The 20725-nt window shown below is 42.7% G+C and overlaps 1 protein-coding gene across 3 annotated transcripts in view; it reads left to right on the top strand.

The window, feature by feature from the left end:
• The first annotated feature begins 3421 nt into the window (after positions 1 to 3421).
• The window catches only part of UBE2G1 (ubiquitin conjugating enzyme E2 G1), a 32102-nt gene continuing 14798 nt past the window's right edge, over positions 3422 to 20725 (top strand). Inside the window, exon 1 of one of the 3 annotated variants that reach the window (XM_080983282.1) lies at positions 3422 to 3611. In XM_080983282.1, coding sequence (XP_080839408.1) covers positions 3566 to 3611 — 46 coding nt within the window. In that variant the 5' untranslated portion in view covers positions 3422 to 3565. Of the gene's footprint in view, positions 3612 to 4683; positions 4772 to 18461; positions 18499 to 20725 lie in introns of those variants that run through there. The other 2 variants (XM_080983283.1, XM_080983284.1) reach the window with 2 other exon arrangements.

The raw sequence follows: 20725 nt of genomic DNA on the forward strand, positions 1-20725 counted from the left end.
AACCACACTCTCATGCATCCACACAGATTAAGCACATGTGCACCTCTCTCTCTCTGTCAAGTCATATATGAACTTCTCTCTCTCTCTCTCTCTCTCTCTCTCTCACACACACACACACACACAGAGAGAGAGAGAGAGAGACCACATGTACAGGGTGAGTCCTTTAAAAGAGGCCCCACGGATACAGAGTACACATGTTCCATGGGGCCTCTTTTAAAAGACTCACCCTGTACATGTCTCTTCCCATGGGAATGTTCAGAATTTTTTTGGAGGGGTGGAGAGATTTTGTGTGTGTGTGCACTGCGCATGTGCACGTGAAACTTTCCCGGGAGAGGACAGAGGGTGGAGCGGGCTAATTCCTCACACAGATTTATATAAAATTTGCTTGTGTTGATTTAAATGTACCAATGCAAATGTCAAAATCATTGCTGTCATTTCAATGGAAATGCATTTCTCCATAATAGAGAAGCCTGGGACCAGATCCTCATTGGGCTTGCTTAGTCGGCTGCCTTAGTGCTAATTGCTGATGTGCATCTTCAGTATGCCTCCAACCTCTCCCTACATAGGCTTCTTTGGACACATCCACACCATGCATTTATTTTTAATTATTATTTTTATTTTAAGCAGATGCTACTTACGTGCAATCTGATGTACTCGGCACATACATAAAACAAATGACCAGGTATATACGGTAAGCTCAGACCTTAGAATGGGGCTATGTTTCAGGGATTGCACCAAAGGCAAAATCACACAATCAAAACCCATTGGGCTCAATGGAGGGAGAGATTGCCAAAGCTATTTTCCTGGAACCCTGACGCCTTTCCAATTTTCAAAATATATTTTGCCACATGCATAAAGCTGAATGCACACAAATGAGTATAAATTGCGGACTTACTGTAAATGAACGCTAAGCTTCTGTTTAAAGCACATGGCTTCCCTCAAAGGATCCTGGGAGCTGTAGTTTGTTCAGGGTGCTGAGAACTATAGTTCTGTGAGAAGTAGCAGGTGTTGCTCACAGTTCTATTTAACTACAGTGGTACCTCGGGTTACATATGCTTCAGGTTGCATACGCTTCAGGTTACAGACTCCGCTAACCCAGAAATATTACCTCGGGTTAAGAACTTTGCTTCAGGATAAGAACAGAAACCGTGCAGTGGCGGCGCAGCAGCAGCAGGAGGCCCCATTAGCTAACGTGGTGCTTCAGGTTAAGAACAGTTTCAGGTTAAGAACAGACCTCCAGAATGAATTAAGTTCTTAACCCGAGGTACCACTGTATATGTATATGTATATGTATATGTATATAATTACCAAAGTGGTGAGGATACTATTAATGAAGTTCATTTATCTCTTTGGATCTATTTATTAAACAGGGCAGCACGGGCATGCCTTTCTGCTCCACAACCGTGAAGATTTTACTCTTAAGTGGTGCGGACACAGCTTGGTAAGAGTTGCCAGGTTGCAACTCATATCACACAAAGATTTGTATGTGAATGAGGTGGTGAAAGCCCTGCAGGATGGGAGTCAAGGGAAACAGCCTCCATGGTTGTAGACTGTAGTTTAGCAACTTGACGGCCATAAAGCTCTTGGGCAAATCACGCTCTCACTAAGTGCAACCTACCCTGCAGGGCTGTTGTGAAGCTGCAAAGAATGCAAACAGCAGCAGTCTGAGGTCCCAACTCTGGAATTTACTGAATAAAAACACATTAAGATGCCCCATGCAGGAGTAAGAGTATGTTTATTTCATTATGAGAGAGAATCCCCACACTGCAGGGATTAGGGCAAAAGGTTGCTGCAGCAGAAGTTGCTGTTTGAGTCCTGTTACCTCCCTTTCTAGAACCTTCTACAAAATTTAGTACTCTCCAAGGATTAGCCCCCAAATCTGCTTTCAGTTGCACATGCTTTTTAATCGTGCTTTTTCCAAGTCCGAAACTGCAATACTGTTTCCTCACCACTGTGCCAATAGGCAGAAGGTTTGAGACTAGCAGTTGCCATCTTCCTTTTCTGTTGGCGCTTTCGTGCTTTTGCAAGCAGCCAGCCAGGCAGAAATTCCACAGTGTAGCTTTCACCTGTGAAAATTACTGCCTGTTAAAGTCTCTCACACAAAAAAAACACAACAAAAACCCTTTCACAATGTGTCAGGAAGGAAGGCGAGAGCTTGGAATTTCTGTTATAAACAAACAAAAGTCATGGGCTATTGCAAATGCTGTTTCAGACCAGGTTTTTTTTTTAATACTATCCCACAAAGCACCACGGAAAAGGTTAAAAAGAGCATCATATAAATAAATAATTTTTTTAAAAAACACACAATTATAAAACAAAGAAATCTTGGGCCTTAGGCTCAGCAACGGTGCGAGTTCACTGAAATGTCTATATCGCTGGTTACTGTGAAGAAAAGATCCTTTTGTTAGATTTTGAATAGATATATCGTTTATATAATTGTATTTAATCTTAGATTCTACCATTTCAATAATGTACTGTACTACTGTCTCTTGTCCGACCTATGACCTGATTATATTTGCTTTCTTTTCTAATATGCTCTGCGTTGTTAATATGCTCTGCGTTTATGAAATTAAAATTAATAAAATAAAAATAGAAAGGCAGCAATTACAGAAAACTACAAATAAAACACACGACCGTGAGATTTGAAAACCACAATTTGTGTATTACAGTTTTGGTCCACACACGAATTTATACAATGAAGGACGTATTATAAACATTTTAAATACATTTTTTTTAAAATTGTGTGCGTGCTTTGTGCGAAGTTGGAGTAACAAATTCTCTCTCTCCCCCCCCCCCCCATTTTGACAAACTTTTAGGGTTAGCAAAGTCAGTCAGGACGGCTCTTGCCCTTCCCAAGATGGCGCCGAGTTCACTGAATTAACCCCCCATCCTCCCTACGCTCTACACAGCGCCGCTTGTCTCCCTCCCACCCGTCGACCTTCCAAACATGGCGGGCGCCTCCCTCGCTCCTTTGTAGGCGGACCATCGAGAGAGAGAAAGAAAAGGAGGCGAAAGAGCGAGAGAAGCGCCTGCGCGGAAAGAGGAGCGAGCAGTGCGCCTGCGCGCCGCGGCGCCCGAGTGCAGTGAAATTCCGTGAAGAGGGGAGGGGGGGCTGGAAAAGAGAGAAAGGAAAGATTTTTCCTTTTTTAAAAAAAGGAAGAGGGAAAGAAGAGAAAAAGCGGCAGAAGCAGAGGGGAAGGTTTCCGTGAGGGAGAGAGAGAGAGAGAGAGAAACGCGGGGCTGGCGGGACCCCTCCTCTTCCGCCACGCGTCGCCCGCCACCGCCTCAGAATCTCCTCAGGAGCGGCGGCGGCTGCTCCCCCTCCCCCTCGCCCCCTTCCTCCCCCCCAGCCCCCTCCCAACCCCCGGACGAGGGACGCGAGGCGGCGCCGCTGAGAGGACGGGAAGGCCCCCGGCGGCGGGGTCGGCTTGAGCGAGGAGGGGCGAGCGCTAGCCGGCTGGCTCTAGCCCGGCAAGAGGAGGAGGAGGAGGAGGAGGAGGAGGAGCACGCCGTCGCCTCCACAGCGGCCGCCCCAGACTCCCCTCCCCGGGCACCGGCGGGGAGAATGACGGAGCTCCAGTCCGCGCTGCTACTGCGGAGACAGCTGGCAGGTCGGTCCGTCCGTCGGTCGGGGCAAAACACACCGCAGAGGCAGGCAGGCCCGTCTCTCCCTGCCCCCCTCGGACCTGGCCGGCCTGGGGTTGCTGAGGGGAGGCGGTGGGAGGAAGTGGGGTTGGGGGAGGGGTGGTGTGAAACGTGGTCGGAGGGCGCTGGTTTGGGGAGCGGGGGAAGAGCGAAAAGTAGGGGGTGAGGCAGGAGTAAGGATCGTGGGGGTCGAAGGGGAGGAAAGTTCCCCGAAAAGGGGGCAGTAGGTTGGAGGGGTGGGGGCTTTGGTGTTTGGGGGAAGGGGGAGAACGTAAGAAGCGGGGTGGGAGTGTTGAGGTAGGGTGGAAGTGAAGTGGGACGCCTGAATATTTGGAGGGCAGGTAGGGGGCTCTAGGTGGGCTTTCCCCCACCCCTTGCTGGCTGATCTGCCATCAAGTGCTCTGGGTGAAGGTTTCTGGCGAGTTCTTGTCACCTGCTTTGGAAGCTTTTTATATTCTGAAAGGTGGGGTATATGGAATTGTCATAAGTGGGTGATAACTGGTGATAAATAGGTGCTAAGTATCTAGGAGGAGTGTGGGGATCACTGGGCAGGGGTGGGCGATGCTTATTCCAGAAAGGGGCTCCATGTAGTTTAGTTGGAGGTGGGGGAAGCCTTACTTAAGCCACATTAGTAGGGAGTGCTGAGGTGAGGAGTAAAAAAGGTGGCTGATCTGGAAGAGCGAGGTGGGGTTAGATAGAGCGATAGAGGCCAGAGGGTATGGGCTCTGACACAGCAAGTAGGGTGTAAAAGCAACTTAGGGAGTGCCTGGGTAAGTGGATGAGCTGGAGGGGGCAGATAATGGGGTGAGGTAGGTGGGGGCAATCTTTGTGCATGGAAAGAGGAGTTCGAAAGTACAAAAGAAGCATTACTGGGTTTTTAATATTCCTGTACAGAAATTGGCAAAGAACTGAATGTGAACAGATAGCTAGGCACCATGAGGGGAAAGATAGGAGGCGTGATAAAGGGCTGGGAGATGGTAAGCCGGCTATGTAGGGCAGCTGGAGTTAAAACAAGGAGGAGTGGCTTGGAAGTGTGCTGGGAAGGAGTACAGGGGTGGGGAGACCTGAGTGAGTTGGAGAAGGGGCATGAGAAGTGCAAGAAGGATCTTGGCAATCAGTTGGGGTGGTAAGTTTGGGTAAGTTGAGAGGTAATGGGAACAGGCTGGCAAACAGTAGCTAAGGAGACTTTAAGTGAGGCAAACTTTGGGTAGCTGTAAAGTTTGATGGGGATGGCCTGAGAGCTCTGAGTGAGACTTGGAAATGAAGGAAGAGTAAGCAGGCTGAGGTGGGTTAAGTAAGGCCTGAAAATGCCTAGATGAAGTGGGGGGAAGCTAGAGAGGAGGAACATGCTGACATTTGAGTGATAGGTGAGTTATTTGACAGATCGAACTGAGAGCAAGGTGTAGCTTGTGTAGCTGGGGTGGACATGAATGCTTGGGGTGCAAAATGGTGATGGAAGATGAAGAGGTGACAAACAGAAGAGAACATAGTGTGTGTAGAGTGCAGAAGGAATGATTAGAATCATAACTAGAGAAACAGACCCTGGTTAGTTGTGAAGATGAGTACCATTATTTGGAGGTGGAACCTTAGCTGTTGAGTTTAAAGCATTAATAGTTGAACTCTGGTCATGCCTGAGGAACTGAAAATGTAACCAACTGTGTTGCTTTTTCAGTGGTACTGTATGAAAGTGACATCCCCATAGCTAACAGGCACCTTGTGTGAAGGGAGGTCAACCGTGCATTTAATTTGGTTTATTAAAGAATGCTTTGGGGCGCTACATTGATTTCTTTTGTCCTTCTTTCCCTCCCTCCTGTTCCTCCATGAGTGTTCCCATGTGAAGGACTGGAAACTGGAGAGGAGACACAGGTCGAAGTTTGAGGATTGTTTATGTGAGTGATAGAGGATTTACTGGACAGCTGGAATTAGGAGCAAGTTGTGTCTTCTGTAACTGGGGTGGGTGGACAGGAATCTAGATTCCTGCTCAGTCTATAGGATAACATTGTACATTGCCTATTTTGAATAAAGCAGGGTAAGGTTGACATTTGTAGATTATTATATTGTGGTGAAATTTCAGGGGAATTAATGTTTTAAATCCAGTGCTTTTTTCTAAAAAATGTTTAGGGGCACTCTCGTTTTGACTCAAGAAAATCACCATTTTATTCTTCAAATCAGGGGAAATAAATACAGTAAATGGACAAAAGTACAAAGATTCACAAAATGTTTAGGGGTATACATACCCCTGCACCCCCCCCCGAAAAAAGCACTGTTTAAATCCATAACAGAGAGAGCTATCTTAGTCCTCAGTGCCCCCCCCCCAATATTGCTGACACTGCTGCCAAGGCTGTTCCTTTCTAACCCCTTCTGCTTAGCTAGGTGATCATTGTCTCAAGGCTGCTTTTTTCAGAAGTGGCAGGATGTGGGTAGTGAACTTTTGGATTAGAAGTGACTAGATCTGAAGCTTGGGGATAAAATTTGTGAAGGATTGTAACCTTACTATGGGGTTTGGGGCACTGGAAAGGATATTGTTGGAAAGACTGGCTGCTTCCTTCACTTATCTAATTTGCTTCCACAACTTGCTTCATAACTATTCCCCTCCCCCTTCCTTTGTCCCTGGCCTTGCTTTGCTAACACTCTAGCTACTGATTCAGAGCTTGTCCTGTCCCAGCGGGCATGCACATAGGTTTCCTGAGTGGTTAGACATGCAGTGTAGCCCCATGTGCTACTCATTGCCAGACCGAAAGAGAAATGAGCCAACAGTGGCTGCAGTCCTGGGTGTAGAAAACAGCATGTGTCACTGCTCTTCTCCTCCTCCTCCCAACTCCTGTGTTCATGCTTTCTTGTAGCCTCTCTGACTCCTCCTGTGAGAATGAAGTCGTTCTCCCCATACAGATTCACCAGTCCTTTGATTAAGGTGTTGGTCAAACCTAACAGCCTTCTCTTCCCTTGTGTAAAAATACCGGTACTTACTGCAGATTACAATACAATAATCAGATATATGGAGTTTGATATATTAAACGGCGAGGCCCTGGTTTAAGAGTATCAGAAGGGGTGTACAAGGGGAAGGAAAGAGATTGCTGCAGCAGTATAAAATAAAGGAGCCTATTAAATGCCAACAGAAGGTTAAAGTTACTAAAAGCAATGCAGGGTGTCTTATAAAGCTGCCTTTAATCTTAAATGCAAGGCAAGTAAATACCTAGGTTTGTTTGCTTTGGCTCTATCAAATAGCACCATACTGCCTCTCAAATATGCTAGTACAGCAGCTAAATACAAATGTTACATTATTTTAATTGTTGTGTAAAGTACTATGTCAACTGTCAAAATGCCTTTTGTAGCAATGCGAAAGTAGATATTTTTTATTTTGTATCATGTATGTTATCCTGTATATCTGCATGGAAAAATCAGAGTATCAAACTCCACAACATGCAGTAAGAACAAGATACTAGTATGAATTGCCCCTAATACGAACTCTGAGTTGTGACTGCAACACACATCATTGGCCCTCTAGTAACCCCAAAGGGAGGATAGAAGGGACAGTTAAGGATTCATTTTTCTGTTAACATAATATTTATATTTTGAAGATTTTTTCCCCCTTGGAACACCAATTAGAAACTGTAGTGTTAAGCAATATATGTAAATAGTTGAAATAAATAACAACATAAAAATGCTGGGTTGATGGCAGAAAGATGAAGAAATTAATGTAGCTTGGTATTAGGTAAAGAATTTTTTAAAGGATAATGTAAAAACAGGGTTTTTATGAATATAAACAGATCTGTAAGGCTTTCCTCCCTCTGCACTCCACATTGTAAGATTCTTACGAAAATCTACATGTAATGCTTGAAGTTAGCCAGGCACCAAGTGAATTTTGCAGCTTATAGAAATGAAAATAGTAGTAGTAGCAGTAAACTTAATGGGACAACCATAGCTCAAGGTGCTATTTGGTGATTAGATTGTATATCTGGGTTTCTAACACTGCCTACATGCAATCAAACCACATGTCTAAATCCATGCCCTGGATAGGGTGGCTGTACTATTAATTTGTGGAATGGTTATAGCTCAGTAGCAGAGTACCTGCTGTGCATGTACGTTGAATGTTCTAGTTCAACTCCTGGCATCTCTGGTTAAAAGGATCTTTGTGAGTTGGGCTTGCCCTTCTGCCTAAGGTGTAGGACAGGGGTCTGCAACCTTTAAGACAAAAAGAGCCACTTGGACCAAAGAAAAAAAACCTGGGAGCCGCAAAACCATTGCGACATTTAAAACAGTGGGGAGTGTCGGGGCACACAATGCGCCTCCTCCCCTCGCTAGTATCCGCCCCGGAGCCGCGGCAAAGGTGTAAAAGAGCCACATGTGGCTCCGGAGCCGCGGGTTGCTGACCCCTGGTCTAGGACTTTACAGAGCTAACTCTGTAAAAGGCACCTTCATATGCTCATAATCCTTTAGGGTTTTTTATAGTGCAATCTCAAATGCTTACATCCTGATCCAGTTCTAATAACATGTAAAAATTGAGTGATATTGCATCAGGATGTGACTGCACAACCCACTGGAAGTAATGCAGTGTGAATAGGCAGCACAGTTTTTAGAGAGATGACCTTCTGAGGTAGTGCTAGCTAAACTTCTGTTCTGTCCCATGGCCATATTATACCAGTTCTGTACCGGATGCACTATTTGCCAGTGTATTCTTGCATTCAGTTATCTTTGAAGCACTGAATTACTTGGGGTCAAGTTATTTGAAGGATTACCTGCACTTGGACCTTAAGAGTGGCAGCAAAGGTTCTGCTCATGGGGCCACCGGTAAGGTCCATCAGGCGGGTGGGCACAAAATACAAGGCCTTTTCAGTGGTGGCTCTAGCATTGTGAAATTTCTTATGAGAGGAGCACTGTTGACTGCTTTTAAATGGGTCAAAGGATTAGTGGTTTAACTCAGCTTTTAATTGAATAATGGAGCTGGTTTATACTGTCAAGTTGTAATTATATTGGTTGCTGCTACAGGTAATGGCTGATTTGCATGGGGGTTACATTCCTGACACCCATGCACGTTGGCAGAGCGTGCATTACCCCATTACTCCCCCTTTTTTGGCCACTTCTGGGTCGCCATGATGCATTCATGCATGGTCACTTGTCAATTGGGCACAGGTGAATCGATAGTTGCTTGTATTTTATTGTTACTCTGCAGTGAAGTAGTTTACCTTTTGCTTTGCGTAGTCACCTATTAAAATTGTGTTACAATTTTATTTGTGAATGGCCGAGAGAGAGACAGAGAAGGGAAGGGAGAAAGATGGCATTGACATTTGGATGTATATCCAACTGACACTTGCAGTTTCTACTCCAGCAAGTGATAAGGCTGCAGAACCTTGTGCTTCTTACCAGGATTGAGGGAGGATTCTACATTTTTGCTCTCCATGCTGCCCTCTGACAAGTGTAAAGATCCCAGCCTTCCTCCCAGCCTTTGATCTGGAGAAGTCCTTGGAAATAACCCCACCTGTTGTGCAGTGATCCCTGGTCTCTTTTCAGTACCAAGGCTAGGCAGAAGGCTGTTTCTTGGCAGTTCTAAACTAAACAGACAACCTCCCTCCCGCTCCCATTTCCAGAGCTGGAAAGGATGGTGTGGGCTTCTTTAGTCACTAAGCTGCTGAGCCACCTGGGACACTTGGGCAACACTTGTTTAAGTCCAGATCCAAACTCAAATGAAGGATTGTCCCATACTTTGTGCAAAAGTGTGAGGCCAGGGACCAGTGAATGGTCAGGTCCTGGTGACCCAAATGTTTGATCTGGCTTCCAGGGCCAGCCAAAAGTTGTGGACCCTTGATGATATAATGCTATTCATAATACTAAGTTAATGTGAATTTCCAAGATAGATTTCAGGGTAAGTGGATCAGAACTCCTTTGAAGTGAGTATAATAACACATTATATGTGTCCATATCAGTATTTGTTTAGTTACAACAGGATGTGGTAGACGTAGATACATATTCCAGACAAGGCTTTTTTTAAAAAAAACACCTGCCAAAAACCTCACAGGGCTCTGTTCGAATTATGTTCTGTGTCAGAATCTCTGCAAAGTAAAACTTCCTCTTGATTAAAGAACTCCCCTCGCAAAAGACTGATCAGGAAATTCAGACTTCCCAGCTCTGTGTTTCCTATGTCTGACTTCTCCAAGAGGGTTACTCCCTTGTGCTGCTTATGTTCCCACCCCCCTCCTGTTCACTGGCACTTGTGTTCCACTTTCAGCTGTTCTAATCTTTAAACAGAATGTTAGCAAGTTGTATTACTGTCTACTTCTGTCACACATACATCAGCTGTGTTATTAGGCACTTAACTTCTTGAGAGCTGGCCATTTTAGTCTGTTGCAGGGCGGGAAAGCATCTTGTGACACCTGAAAGACTTAACAAGTTTCTTGTGGCAGCTTATGCCACAATAAATCTGCTAGTCATTGAGTGCCACAAGATTCAGATTTATTGTAGACAACTACTTGGGATACATCGTGTTCTCTCCCCTTGGAATGGTGTTTACTAAGGTAACTATTAAAAGAGCTGAGAAACTCAAGCATACATTTGAGGGTGCCATTGATCCCCATTAAGTAGCAATGCCTTAAGCAGTATAATTCCTACAGTTTGGACAGAAAGCCAGGCGGCTTAAAAGGATGCAGAAGCTATGCATAGTTGATTAACACCTTTTGGGTGACTGAGTCTGATGTTGCCTTGGTAGTGATGTAGTATTAAAAGTAACTTCTTACTCCAGTAGCTTAGTGCTACCATTATATGAGTAAGATATCTGTAGGTTCACTAACCAGAAAGCTGCATCAATATATGTCATACAATGGATATCCTTTGCATATGGCACTTTTTTCCGCAATGGAAAAAGAGCAGTGTGTTTCAAACGCAAGTTCCTTGCTTTAATAGCACTTCACATGACAATTTTCCTTGAAGGAGAAAATTCTGGATCTTCTTATGTAAGGTTTACAGTTGAAAAAGCTTGTCCATGCTGAAACTTCACCATGGAAGTTTCTCAAACTGTTGGACTTGGGGGGGGGAGGGCATTGACTCTCACATTAGGAAGATTTTGGGTAACTTTAAAATGGAACTGTTAGCAGACAATGTCTTGAAATATTATATATTAATTACTGTGGAGAGCTGTCGCGTACAGTGGGCCAGCTTCCGTACATCAGGTGAATGCTTTCCATTTCTCCTACTCGCTTTCCTGCCCCTTCCTAGCTGGCGTATGAAGTATTTTGCAACTGTGAAGCAAAGAGCTTGGACAACACAGTTTGGAAATGCAACTGAACAGAACAGCAGATTCTAGAAGATGCACAAGTTTTTTTATTATAAATATTTGTGCACTTTATAGAACCTGTATCTCTACTGTTCTAAGTTGTATTACTCTACTGTGTAGTCAGATAGAATACCTTTTTAAAAAAAAGTGGTATCTTAAAGCAACATTATGCCTAGTATCATCAGGTTTCTTAACTGTGGGAAAATTGATACTTAAGACATTTCTAAATTTGCAGATGTAGTTTTTTGAAAGTCTCGTTAGTCTTCTGTTAAGTAAAGTCCTTTTCAACAAGGTGAAATGTGTGAATTCAATGCAAATGGTGTATTAATGGAGATTAGGGAGGCCAAGAGAAATTATTACTGAACATGTGGCTGTAACATTCTATGATGAACTGTGTTGTATGATATGAAGTGTGTGTGTGTGTGTGTGTGTGTGTGTGTGTGTCTCACAGAAAGAATGAGAGAGACCAGGTGGTGGGCCCTATGAGCTCAGAGGGCTTACCACGTCTTTTCAAAGACCTCTCTAGCTGCCACGTTCTGGTTGGGTGGCTCACTTACTGTACTGTGTGGTAAGGACTCTGAGCTTGCACTGCCCATCTGCTGATCTCTACTCATTGTGGTGTTGGTGGAGAGATAAGTGGAAGGAATGCCTCAGTGAGCAGCATAGAATGCACAGTTGCAGCATAAGCTGAAAGGTCCCACTATGGAGTGTAGTTGCTAGTGTGGCTGTTCCATACTTAGTGATCTGGCATTTGGAAAGAGACCAGGCATAATAGAGGTGGGTAGAGCACAGCTGGGAGGGTGGGGGTTTTGGAATGAGAGACGAGATAGAGGCTGCATGCTGCACCTGGTCTACAGACCAGTACATATTGGTGGAATGGATATATTTGTATGAGACCTACTAGTTCCAGTCACAATCTAGAGTGTTGACTTGTTTGACTAGCTGATTATTTTACTTAAAGCAACAAGGTATGTGAACTGTTAAAGGCTTCTTTTTTTCTGACAGTTATGAAGCAGTGACATTGTAAACTATCAAATGTTTAAAATAGTGCAATGCATAGAATAAATGTGTGATTGATATTCATGCAACTTGCAGTTCTTGGTTTCTTATCCTGGAACTGCAAGAATAGACCAGCTACAGACATTTTTAAAATGGATGAAATAACATGCAGCAAACTATACAAGAGAGGCGATCTTTAAATGCTTTGCAAACTATGTTTTGGGGGAAGGGACTGGACCCTGCCCCCTACAGGGATGAGGAGCAAAGAACTGACTCTTGCCTTTATGTCAGATGACAGAATTAATGATGCAATTAAAAGAAGCAGTCTCTTAGATTGTGGTGTTCTTGGCTCTACTGAATATTTGACTAGTTAATTCTTTATTGGTTTCGCATCTTTAGTGACATCCCCTTGAAGTGTCCTTTCCACTTCATTCATTCATAACCACCATCTGATCCATCCTAAAACATTTGTTCTTTACAGTAACTTTGAACTCCATCTTAGCAGAAGTGTGAGGTTAGCTTCTTCACAGCTGTATGGATGGTTATTCAAATACAGCTGAGCTCAGTTCTTTTCCCTTGGTTCTTTTGATTTTTGAATGGTCCAGGAGGTAGGTATCTACCTATTTTCTGCCAGTAGGAGAATACTTTTCTTCCATTAGCCAGATGATCTCTTGTGGTCTCCTAAGATTCTTTCTCCTTGGGAGACATGTATTTCCAGCCCAGATTGGACTACAAGGAAAATGTTAATTTAGTATGTTCAAGCTTTGGTAATCCAAATGATAAACCACTTTTTTCACTGAGAAGAGTTAAAGCATCAGAATATTTTGCTTTTGAGGCTCTTGGTTCAAGAGAACTGTTTGCTCTTCCAAGCATGTCTTTGCACCAGTAATGTAGTTTCATGTATGGAAATCCTGTGTGGTTCATTATGTGAAGCTCTTGAGTAGCACTGTTCAGCATCAATTCTAGTTGAATATGGCACACAAACAAGAATTTGCAGATGTGATCACAATTAGGCAAGGCAACATCTCACTTAATGCCTTCGGACCTCCCATTCTTAGGCTGTAGAAATTGTAAATGCAGCTAAAGCTTTGAACAGATGCTTTAAGACCTTTAAAGCACAGTAAATCACTTCAGTGATGAGAGCAGCTTACTGTCGGGACTATTTGGCTTTTATAAATCCGCATGCGCAGAACACTGCATGAGGCGGATCTAGTCTCTGGCATCAAACTTAGATTTGTAAGAATTTCAGCCTTCGTGCTTCAGAAAAACCCAAAGAAACAGATTTTATTTTGGATATGTACTTTTCCCATTACAAAGGCAGTGCATGCAAAAGGCTGCAGCATTCAGAATCTGAAACTTTTACAGTATTGGTCGCTGCTTTATGACATCTGGTCACTGATCCTTGTTGTCCCTTCACCTTTCGCTTATCATACTGTTCTTTGCTGGAACTGAATTCTGCAAAGCTATATATTTAATCTAGGGCAAAACCTAAAATCTCAGGGTTTTGGTTTTTTGTTTTTTGTTTGCATAGGATATGAATTGCCCTATATTAAATACAAAATTGCATTGAATTGTATCTAATATTTGGAGTAGACCCATTAAACTTAATGGACTTTACTAACATAGCTCCATTAATTTCAGTGAATCTATTTGGAGTTGAACTTAGTTGGACACAGCCTAATAAATCTCAAAAGCTTCAGCAAATGGTTTTCAGCAATAATAGCCATCATCAATACATAAAGCTAATCTTTATATAGAAGCAGCTGGATCCAAAATACTGGGAATGAAACTAGCTACAATTCTGAACTGTTTTACATCAATTTTAAAAGACAGACTTTTTGACTAATCAGCATTAGAAGAATATACAGCTTCTGATTCAGAAATGTGGCCACTTTTTGTATTTCGGGGGCGGGCAACCAAAGGTGGCTTAGTGGAAACAAACTTTGTATTTTTTTTACATGTGCACAAATTAAGGAAGATGACAAGTCCAAATATGAAGTGATTAAATCAGGCATAGGCAAACTCGGCCCTCCAAATGATTTGAGACTACAATTCCCATCATCCCTGACCACTGGTCCTGTTAGCTAGGGATGATGGGAGTTGTAGTCCCAAAACATCTGGAGGGCCAAGTTTGCCTGTGCCTGGATTAAATACTGTCAACTTGAATTTGAGTGTCAATTCCTATTGGAGCATTATGAAGCAAAAGATTGTGGTAATAATCCACTTAAATGCCATTGTAAATGAAAAGTTATAAATTTTTGTTTTGCACAACTTTATGTGCCCAATTCAATATGATTGTTGTCTTTTGTGAACATTATTACTGGGTTATCCTGCTTGAGTTTTATTGCCTTAGTAATAGTTGCCTTTTTAATAATTATTTTAGCTAAACTGTTTTTTACTGAATTTTATTAGGCAACATGGTAATTTTATTAAACATTCAAGTTCCCATGGCAGAATAGAAGTTACCGGTATTCCAAAGACTCGTACTAGCAATTGTGTTGTGGAGCTTTTCTTTTTGTTTAAGTTCTTGACACAATAAATAGACTTGATTTCTCTATGTTCCCCTTTCTTGTCATAATTCCTGCTGAAAAGTTGCATGTTCTCTGAGCACTGGACAAAATAAAGTATTGTAAGGTTTTCTAAGGAAGTAAAAATGTCATGAAGAACTAAAGGTTTGTCTTAGCAGCTTTTGACGCTGTTTCTGTGCACTCTTCATGTATGTCCTGACTAGAAAGCAGCAGCAAACTGTTCATGCTTGATGCAAGCTAGAGACATGTTTCATTAGTCAGTCTCAGTGACAAGTTTGCACCATTTGCATTAGTGACCATGTCTCCATGGACTTTCACAGTTTGAGAACACAGGCCAACATGCTCAATTCATACCTGTTTTTAAAATAGAGGGCAGTGATACAGAAGTGGGAGAAGTATTGGACTGGCAGAAGGGTGTCCCGTACTGTTAAGTTTAGCTTGTGGGAAAGATAAACAAGCAGGCCTGTGCTGAGCCAAGTGTAAAATAAAACAACTGCAATTTGTGAGAGCACAGAGTGTTGGCAAGCCTGAGCTGAGGCGTCAGAGCTGTTTTACAACTGCTGCTATTGGTGGTTAGACCATACTGACAAAACAGGAAAGAGAAGCTAAGCTTAGTGAGTAGATGGTCTTGTTGATTTAAATAGCTATTCCTCCACAGTGAATCCCTTTTGTTTTGGAAATTGATTGATTGATTGATGTTCATTTAGGTTATCTTCTCAGTTTAAGAGGTCATACCGTAATCCAGTCAGGATATTTACTCTTTGGAATTCTTGAGTTCTCTTGTCGGTAGAACCACTTACAATCTAATGAGCTTACTTCCTCCCACCAAAACTTGCATCTAGCCTAATCACTTGTATACTAGCGTATGATCAGTTTTGGACTTATGACAACATTTTGCTTGCTCCCTAGAGAGTTGAGCCAAAAAATATGCATGAATGGATGCTTTCATATGTTACAGTATGGTGTCTGTGCGTGCACATGCAAAATACACAAGCCGCTGCATAATTCTGAAAGGACTACTGTTGTTCAAGGTGTCAACCTACAGCAGTGATTTAGAGTGGTCTCCCAGTATGCTGGCTATAAATGGATTTTGAATAGCCAAACTTCCTCAAGAAATTGATTCTAATATCTATTTTGTACTTAAAAGGGCACAATGCAACATGGTGCAACTGAAAGCAGGAAAATGGCTTCTGTTTGGTCCATGAACCTGTTACAGTTTTGCTGCAAGTATTGGAACCCTAAAAAAGCTCATCCAGTTCCTTAAATGAGCGGTAATTCGTCTTTTTTGACCCAAGGGTCATATTCACACTTCAGGGCTGCATGCCAGATACGAGTGCGAGCAAAGTTTGTGTGGTCAAACTGCACACAGAGGAACATATTCTCTCCCCATAATTTACTTGAAGGTGGTGTGACTCAGTGCTTTTACTTCAGTCATCAAATAATTACTCAGATGTCCAGGATTGGGAACAATTTCCATTCTCATCAAGGTGCTGGGCTCTGCCTGTGTCTACTTTACTTTTTTTTTAATTGCTGATGCTGCCAGAATTTATGGTGTCTTGGGTGGCCAGAAAAAAATGGCTTGGGGCCAGATAAGGATAGCAACTACATCCTAAATTCAAGGGGAGGGCTGTAGCTCAGAAGAGTAGATGCCTTAGAAGCAGAAGATCCCAGGTTTCATCCCTGGTGTTTCCAAGCAGGGCTGGGAAAGACTCATGCCAAAAACTCTGGGGAGCTATTGTTCAGTCAGTGTAGACCAGGGGTCAGCAAACCTTTTCAGCAGGGGGCTGGTCCCCTGTCCCTCATACCTTCTGGGTGGCTGGACTATAAGCAATGCCCCCCATGACTCTCCCCTCCCTTCTCCACAGCACCGGACGAGCCCTGGTGGCTGTTTACCTGTGTCTTGCGAGCAGCAGGGGCTGGCAGCGGGGGCGGGATGATGAGCGGTGCACAAAAGGGCTCCAGGGAGGGGCTGCTTAAAATGGCAGCTGCTGAAGCTCTGCTGCTGCTGGCACCAACAAAGCCCAGCCCCCTTCCTCCTCTAGGCAGGGCGGGGAGAAGCCAGGAGGAGGGAGAGAGGAGGAGGCACCGCCACCGCCATGTGAGGGAGAGGGAAAGAACACATGCAGTGGCGATCCATGCGGCGATTCCTGGTCTGTCCGTGGGCCGGATCCAGAAGGCAGTTGGTCCTGATCCGGCCTGTGGGCCTTAGTTTGCCGACCCATGGTGTAGAAAGTACTGAGCTATGTGAACTAATGGCTTGACTCTGTATAGCTGTATAGCAGCTGATCATCCTATGTTCTCTAGTTGGAACCTGAACTAAAGCTGCTGTGTCCAGTTTTATGCTGACTGTTTTGAAAAGATTTACTTTTTTATTCCTGCTATTTGGTTTGAAGACTTTGCCACAGCTAGTTATGAATTTATAGACAAAATTTCTAATGTTGTAAATGGTATACCTGGCACCAAAAAGTACTGTAGCACTAAGGGGTGCAGAATGTTGAAGGGACAATCTTGTTTATTTAAATTTCATTTATTTGTTGCTTCCCATAAAATAAATTGAAGCAATTTCACATTCTTCAGAAACTTTAGGAAAATGTTTACGTTACTTCCACTCTATACTACAGTTTTAAAACTTTGGTTGTGTAACCGTACACTGGCATTATGCAATGGGTTCCGCCTTCCCATTTTTGTGTTACAGGTAAGAATAACTTGTATGGCCACTTGTTCTTAATGGAAAACTTAATCCATTCTGAAACAGGTGTACAGTTGTCTAATCTCTTACAAAGCTGTAGTTCTTCATCTTCCTAAATCAGCCTTCCTGGCAAGTAAGCATTAGTATGTCAAATTTGGATCAGTTTAACATTGTTGCTCATGTAGATCCAAATAGCTGCACCCCAATCCAGCTTTTTTGCAGCTTGATTCCTGTGCTTTTCGGTGGCCCTCATCTGACTAGCTTGTGTATTCAGCATCACTACTGAATTTCCTCAGCTCAAACATAGCTGGTTTGCTAGTGATCTCCTGCTTATCTAGTGTATCATTAAACCCAAAGTACATGTTTACTGTGATAAATGTTTTGGGATGCTCTTATGGGAAGCAATTGATTAATTAAATGGAGGGACATGGTTACTGCTTTTATAACTTAGTGCTTAAATAATAAGGGGCTTTATTCGTAATAAATAAATTGAAATAATATGCTAAGATATACCAGATACTAGCAATTCTGTAGATCTTGTTAAATAGCAGTAATATAAAGATAAATGGAAGCAGGACTTTCAAGACAGTATTCCAGAAGTCTGGAATTGTTTATTTTTTAAGGGAGCCACCTTTTTGATAGCTACAAGCTATAGTGAAAAGTGGTAAGACAGCCTTCCAATGTCATTGGACACCTTGGAAGTCTTGGAAAAAGAGGTGATGGTAGGCACAGACATTGCAATAAAGTGGAGATTTTAAACATCTGGTGGAAATGTGAGAAAGCAAATATCCCTGTGTCTGTAGTTGCCAGTGTCTTGAAACAGATCTATAGATATGATGTTAAAGCTGTTTGCATAGTAGAATTAGGTAACAAAATGTTCTAGATCAGTGGTTCCCAATTGGTGGCCCACAGACACCAGGGGTCTGTGTAACCCACCCAGGGGGTCATTGGGACTATTCACATAACAAAACTACCATAGAGATATCAAAATTTGCAAAAGTAGGTGGTCTGTGTGTTGGCTTTTGGGGGGGAAAAGGGTCCACAATACTTTCAGACCCCTGAAAAACAGGGGTCCCAATTAGCTAATTGGGAATCACTGAAGTTCTCACGAAAGCTTATCTTCTCTTCCTTGAATAGGATGTTCCTTGAGTTGTTGAGGCCTCAGCGGACAGATGCTGGTTTTGGAACTCTTTATAAAGAACGTTGTGGAGGTGCTGGGAGTATAGTGATGTAAAAAGGACCTTTCCTCAGCATTCTTGTTGCTTTATTGCCTTGCAAAGCCTACAGTGGCCAGAGGGGAACAGCCCTCTTGCAACCATGTTACTGAGCACTGGATCTGGATTAAAGCAGAATGTTAGCGTCCAAAGAAACCAGTAGGTAGCATACGATTTTGCATGTTGCAGTAGTTTAGTTCACATGGGACAATGCAGTACTAGAATATTGATCTAAGCTTTGGTTACAAATTCAAGGAATGAGGAAGCAAAGCTGTTTACTGCTGTGCAGGAGTTTTGTTGGTTTATAATGATAAGGTGTTTAACCTGTTATGGATGGGGCTGGACTCGCCTGATAGGTCAGGTGCACAGCTCTAAGGTTCTCCTAGCTGCATTGCTGCCATTGGAGCCCCAGTGGAGGCCTTACTGATGTTGTGCATCTTTTACAAGCCTAGATTGGTGCAGAAGTTGTAGCCTTTCCTAAGCAGGGATAGTTCAGGCATGGTTTCTGATAACCCCTCATTTGGATTGTTGCAGTGTGTTTTATGTGGGGCTTGCTTTTGAATATTGATCAGAAACTGAAGTTACTGTAGTATAAAATAAAGCAACTAGATTGCTAACTAGGACCACATATTGTAGGGTATCTCACCAGCATTAAATGAGCCTTGCTGATAGCTGCACTGTTTCCAAATCTAGTTCAGGGTGTTGGGGTTGAATTTCAAACCATTAGGCCCACAACTTACATGGGGGTATTGCGTCTAAAGCCAAAATCACTTATAGTCAAAACTCATTGGGTTCAATGGCGGGTGGGATTGCCAAAATCATTTTTCATGGAGCCCTGCACCTTTTTCACCATACAGTGGTACCTCAGGTTACAGACGCTTCAGGTTACAGACTCCGCTAACCCAGAAATAGTACCTCGGGTTAAGAACTTTGCTTCAGGATGAGAACAAAAATCGTGCAGCGGCAGCGCAATGGCAGCAGGAGGCCCCATTAGCTAAAGTGGTGCTTCAGGTTAAGAACAGTTTCAGGTTAAGAATGGACCTCTGGAATGAATTAAGTTCTTAACCTGAGGTACCACTGTATTTATATATTTCCTAGGTGCCTCCACTATGAAGTTGAATGCCACAATTTCAGTTGTTGGCTGGTTTTAATTTAATTTAAATTATTTTTAATCATTTAAGTATTTATAACCTGCTCTTCACTGAATATTTTCAGTTCCAGAGCAGGGGACAATAACAACAATATAGAAATATATGGATAAAATAATATAGAAAAAATACAGAATCCATAAAAACAAATTCAGTAAATAACAAAATAGCAGCTCCATCATAAAGCAAACAAAGCTAAAGTCCAATAAGGACAAAAATTAAAATTTTCTATGTAAACAAAGAATACAGGCAAGTCAGCAGACTGAAACAACCAAATGATCTTAGCAACAGTTTCCACCCCATCTCTCATCAGCACTGTGCTTTTCTGTTGTTTTATATGTGATGGTTTATTGGTATTCTTTTCTATATAATAATAAATCTCCCTGAAATCAATAGTTGTAGGTATTGGTTTTCTCAGATTATATTTATAGCACTTAAAAACTAGGTGCTGCATAAAATATATAGACAGGCCCTGTTGAATTGACAATTTAAGTTAGACACAGCACCAGAAACAAAATACTAAAGTTGAACAGTTGATGAGATAATTGATCTAAGGTGGTGGATACTCCTTCATTGGAGGTTTTTAAACAGAGCTTGGATGGCCATCTTTCAGGGATTATTTAGTTGCAAGTCCTGCACTGAAGAGGGTGGAACTAGATGCCCCTATGGGTCCCTTCAAACTCTGTTGTTGTTAAATTTATTTATACCCTGCCTTTTTCCCTGATGGACTCCAGGCGACTTACAATTCTATGATCCTATTAGCTTGCACATTTACAGGCTATTCAGGAAAGCCCTGACTTCTTTGTTTCCTTGGTGTTCAGAGTGCTGTGGCAGACAGGTTCCTTTGAAATGGCAGGCTGCAGCCACCAACGGAAGTTGAAAAGTCGATATACCATACATAGTTGCTCCTTTAGCCATAGGGCTCTTCCTGCTTAGTCATTTTTGCTGACTTGTACCGATTTGATTCATTTGGATTTGTATAGAGGGCTCTCTCCCTGTAAACCAGTGATGGTTTGCTCATAACAGCTTTGAACTAAAGCCATATCCCAGCCACGGTTTCCTTTTTGGCTTATAACCCTGGACTTGGTTGTGGAAGTTATTGTAAATCCCAGCTTGTGCTATAAACTGGATTGCTGATCCATGGCACAGTCAAAACTGTTTACTTGGTTTTTAAAATTCTTGGCACTGCCATCTTGGTGTACCAAATGAAAGCACTCTTGGAGCAGAATGAGTCAGAT

The sequence above is a fragment of the Podarcis pityusensis genome, assembly GCF_964106645.2.
Source record: "Podarcis pityusensis genome assembly, chromosome: 15".
Classification (NCBI taxonomy): Eukaryota; Metazoa; Chordata; class Lepidosauria; order Squamata; family Lacertidae; genus Podarcis; species Podarcis pityusensis.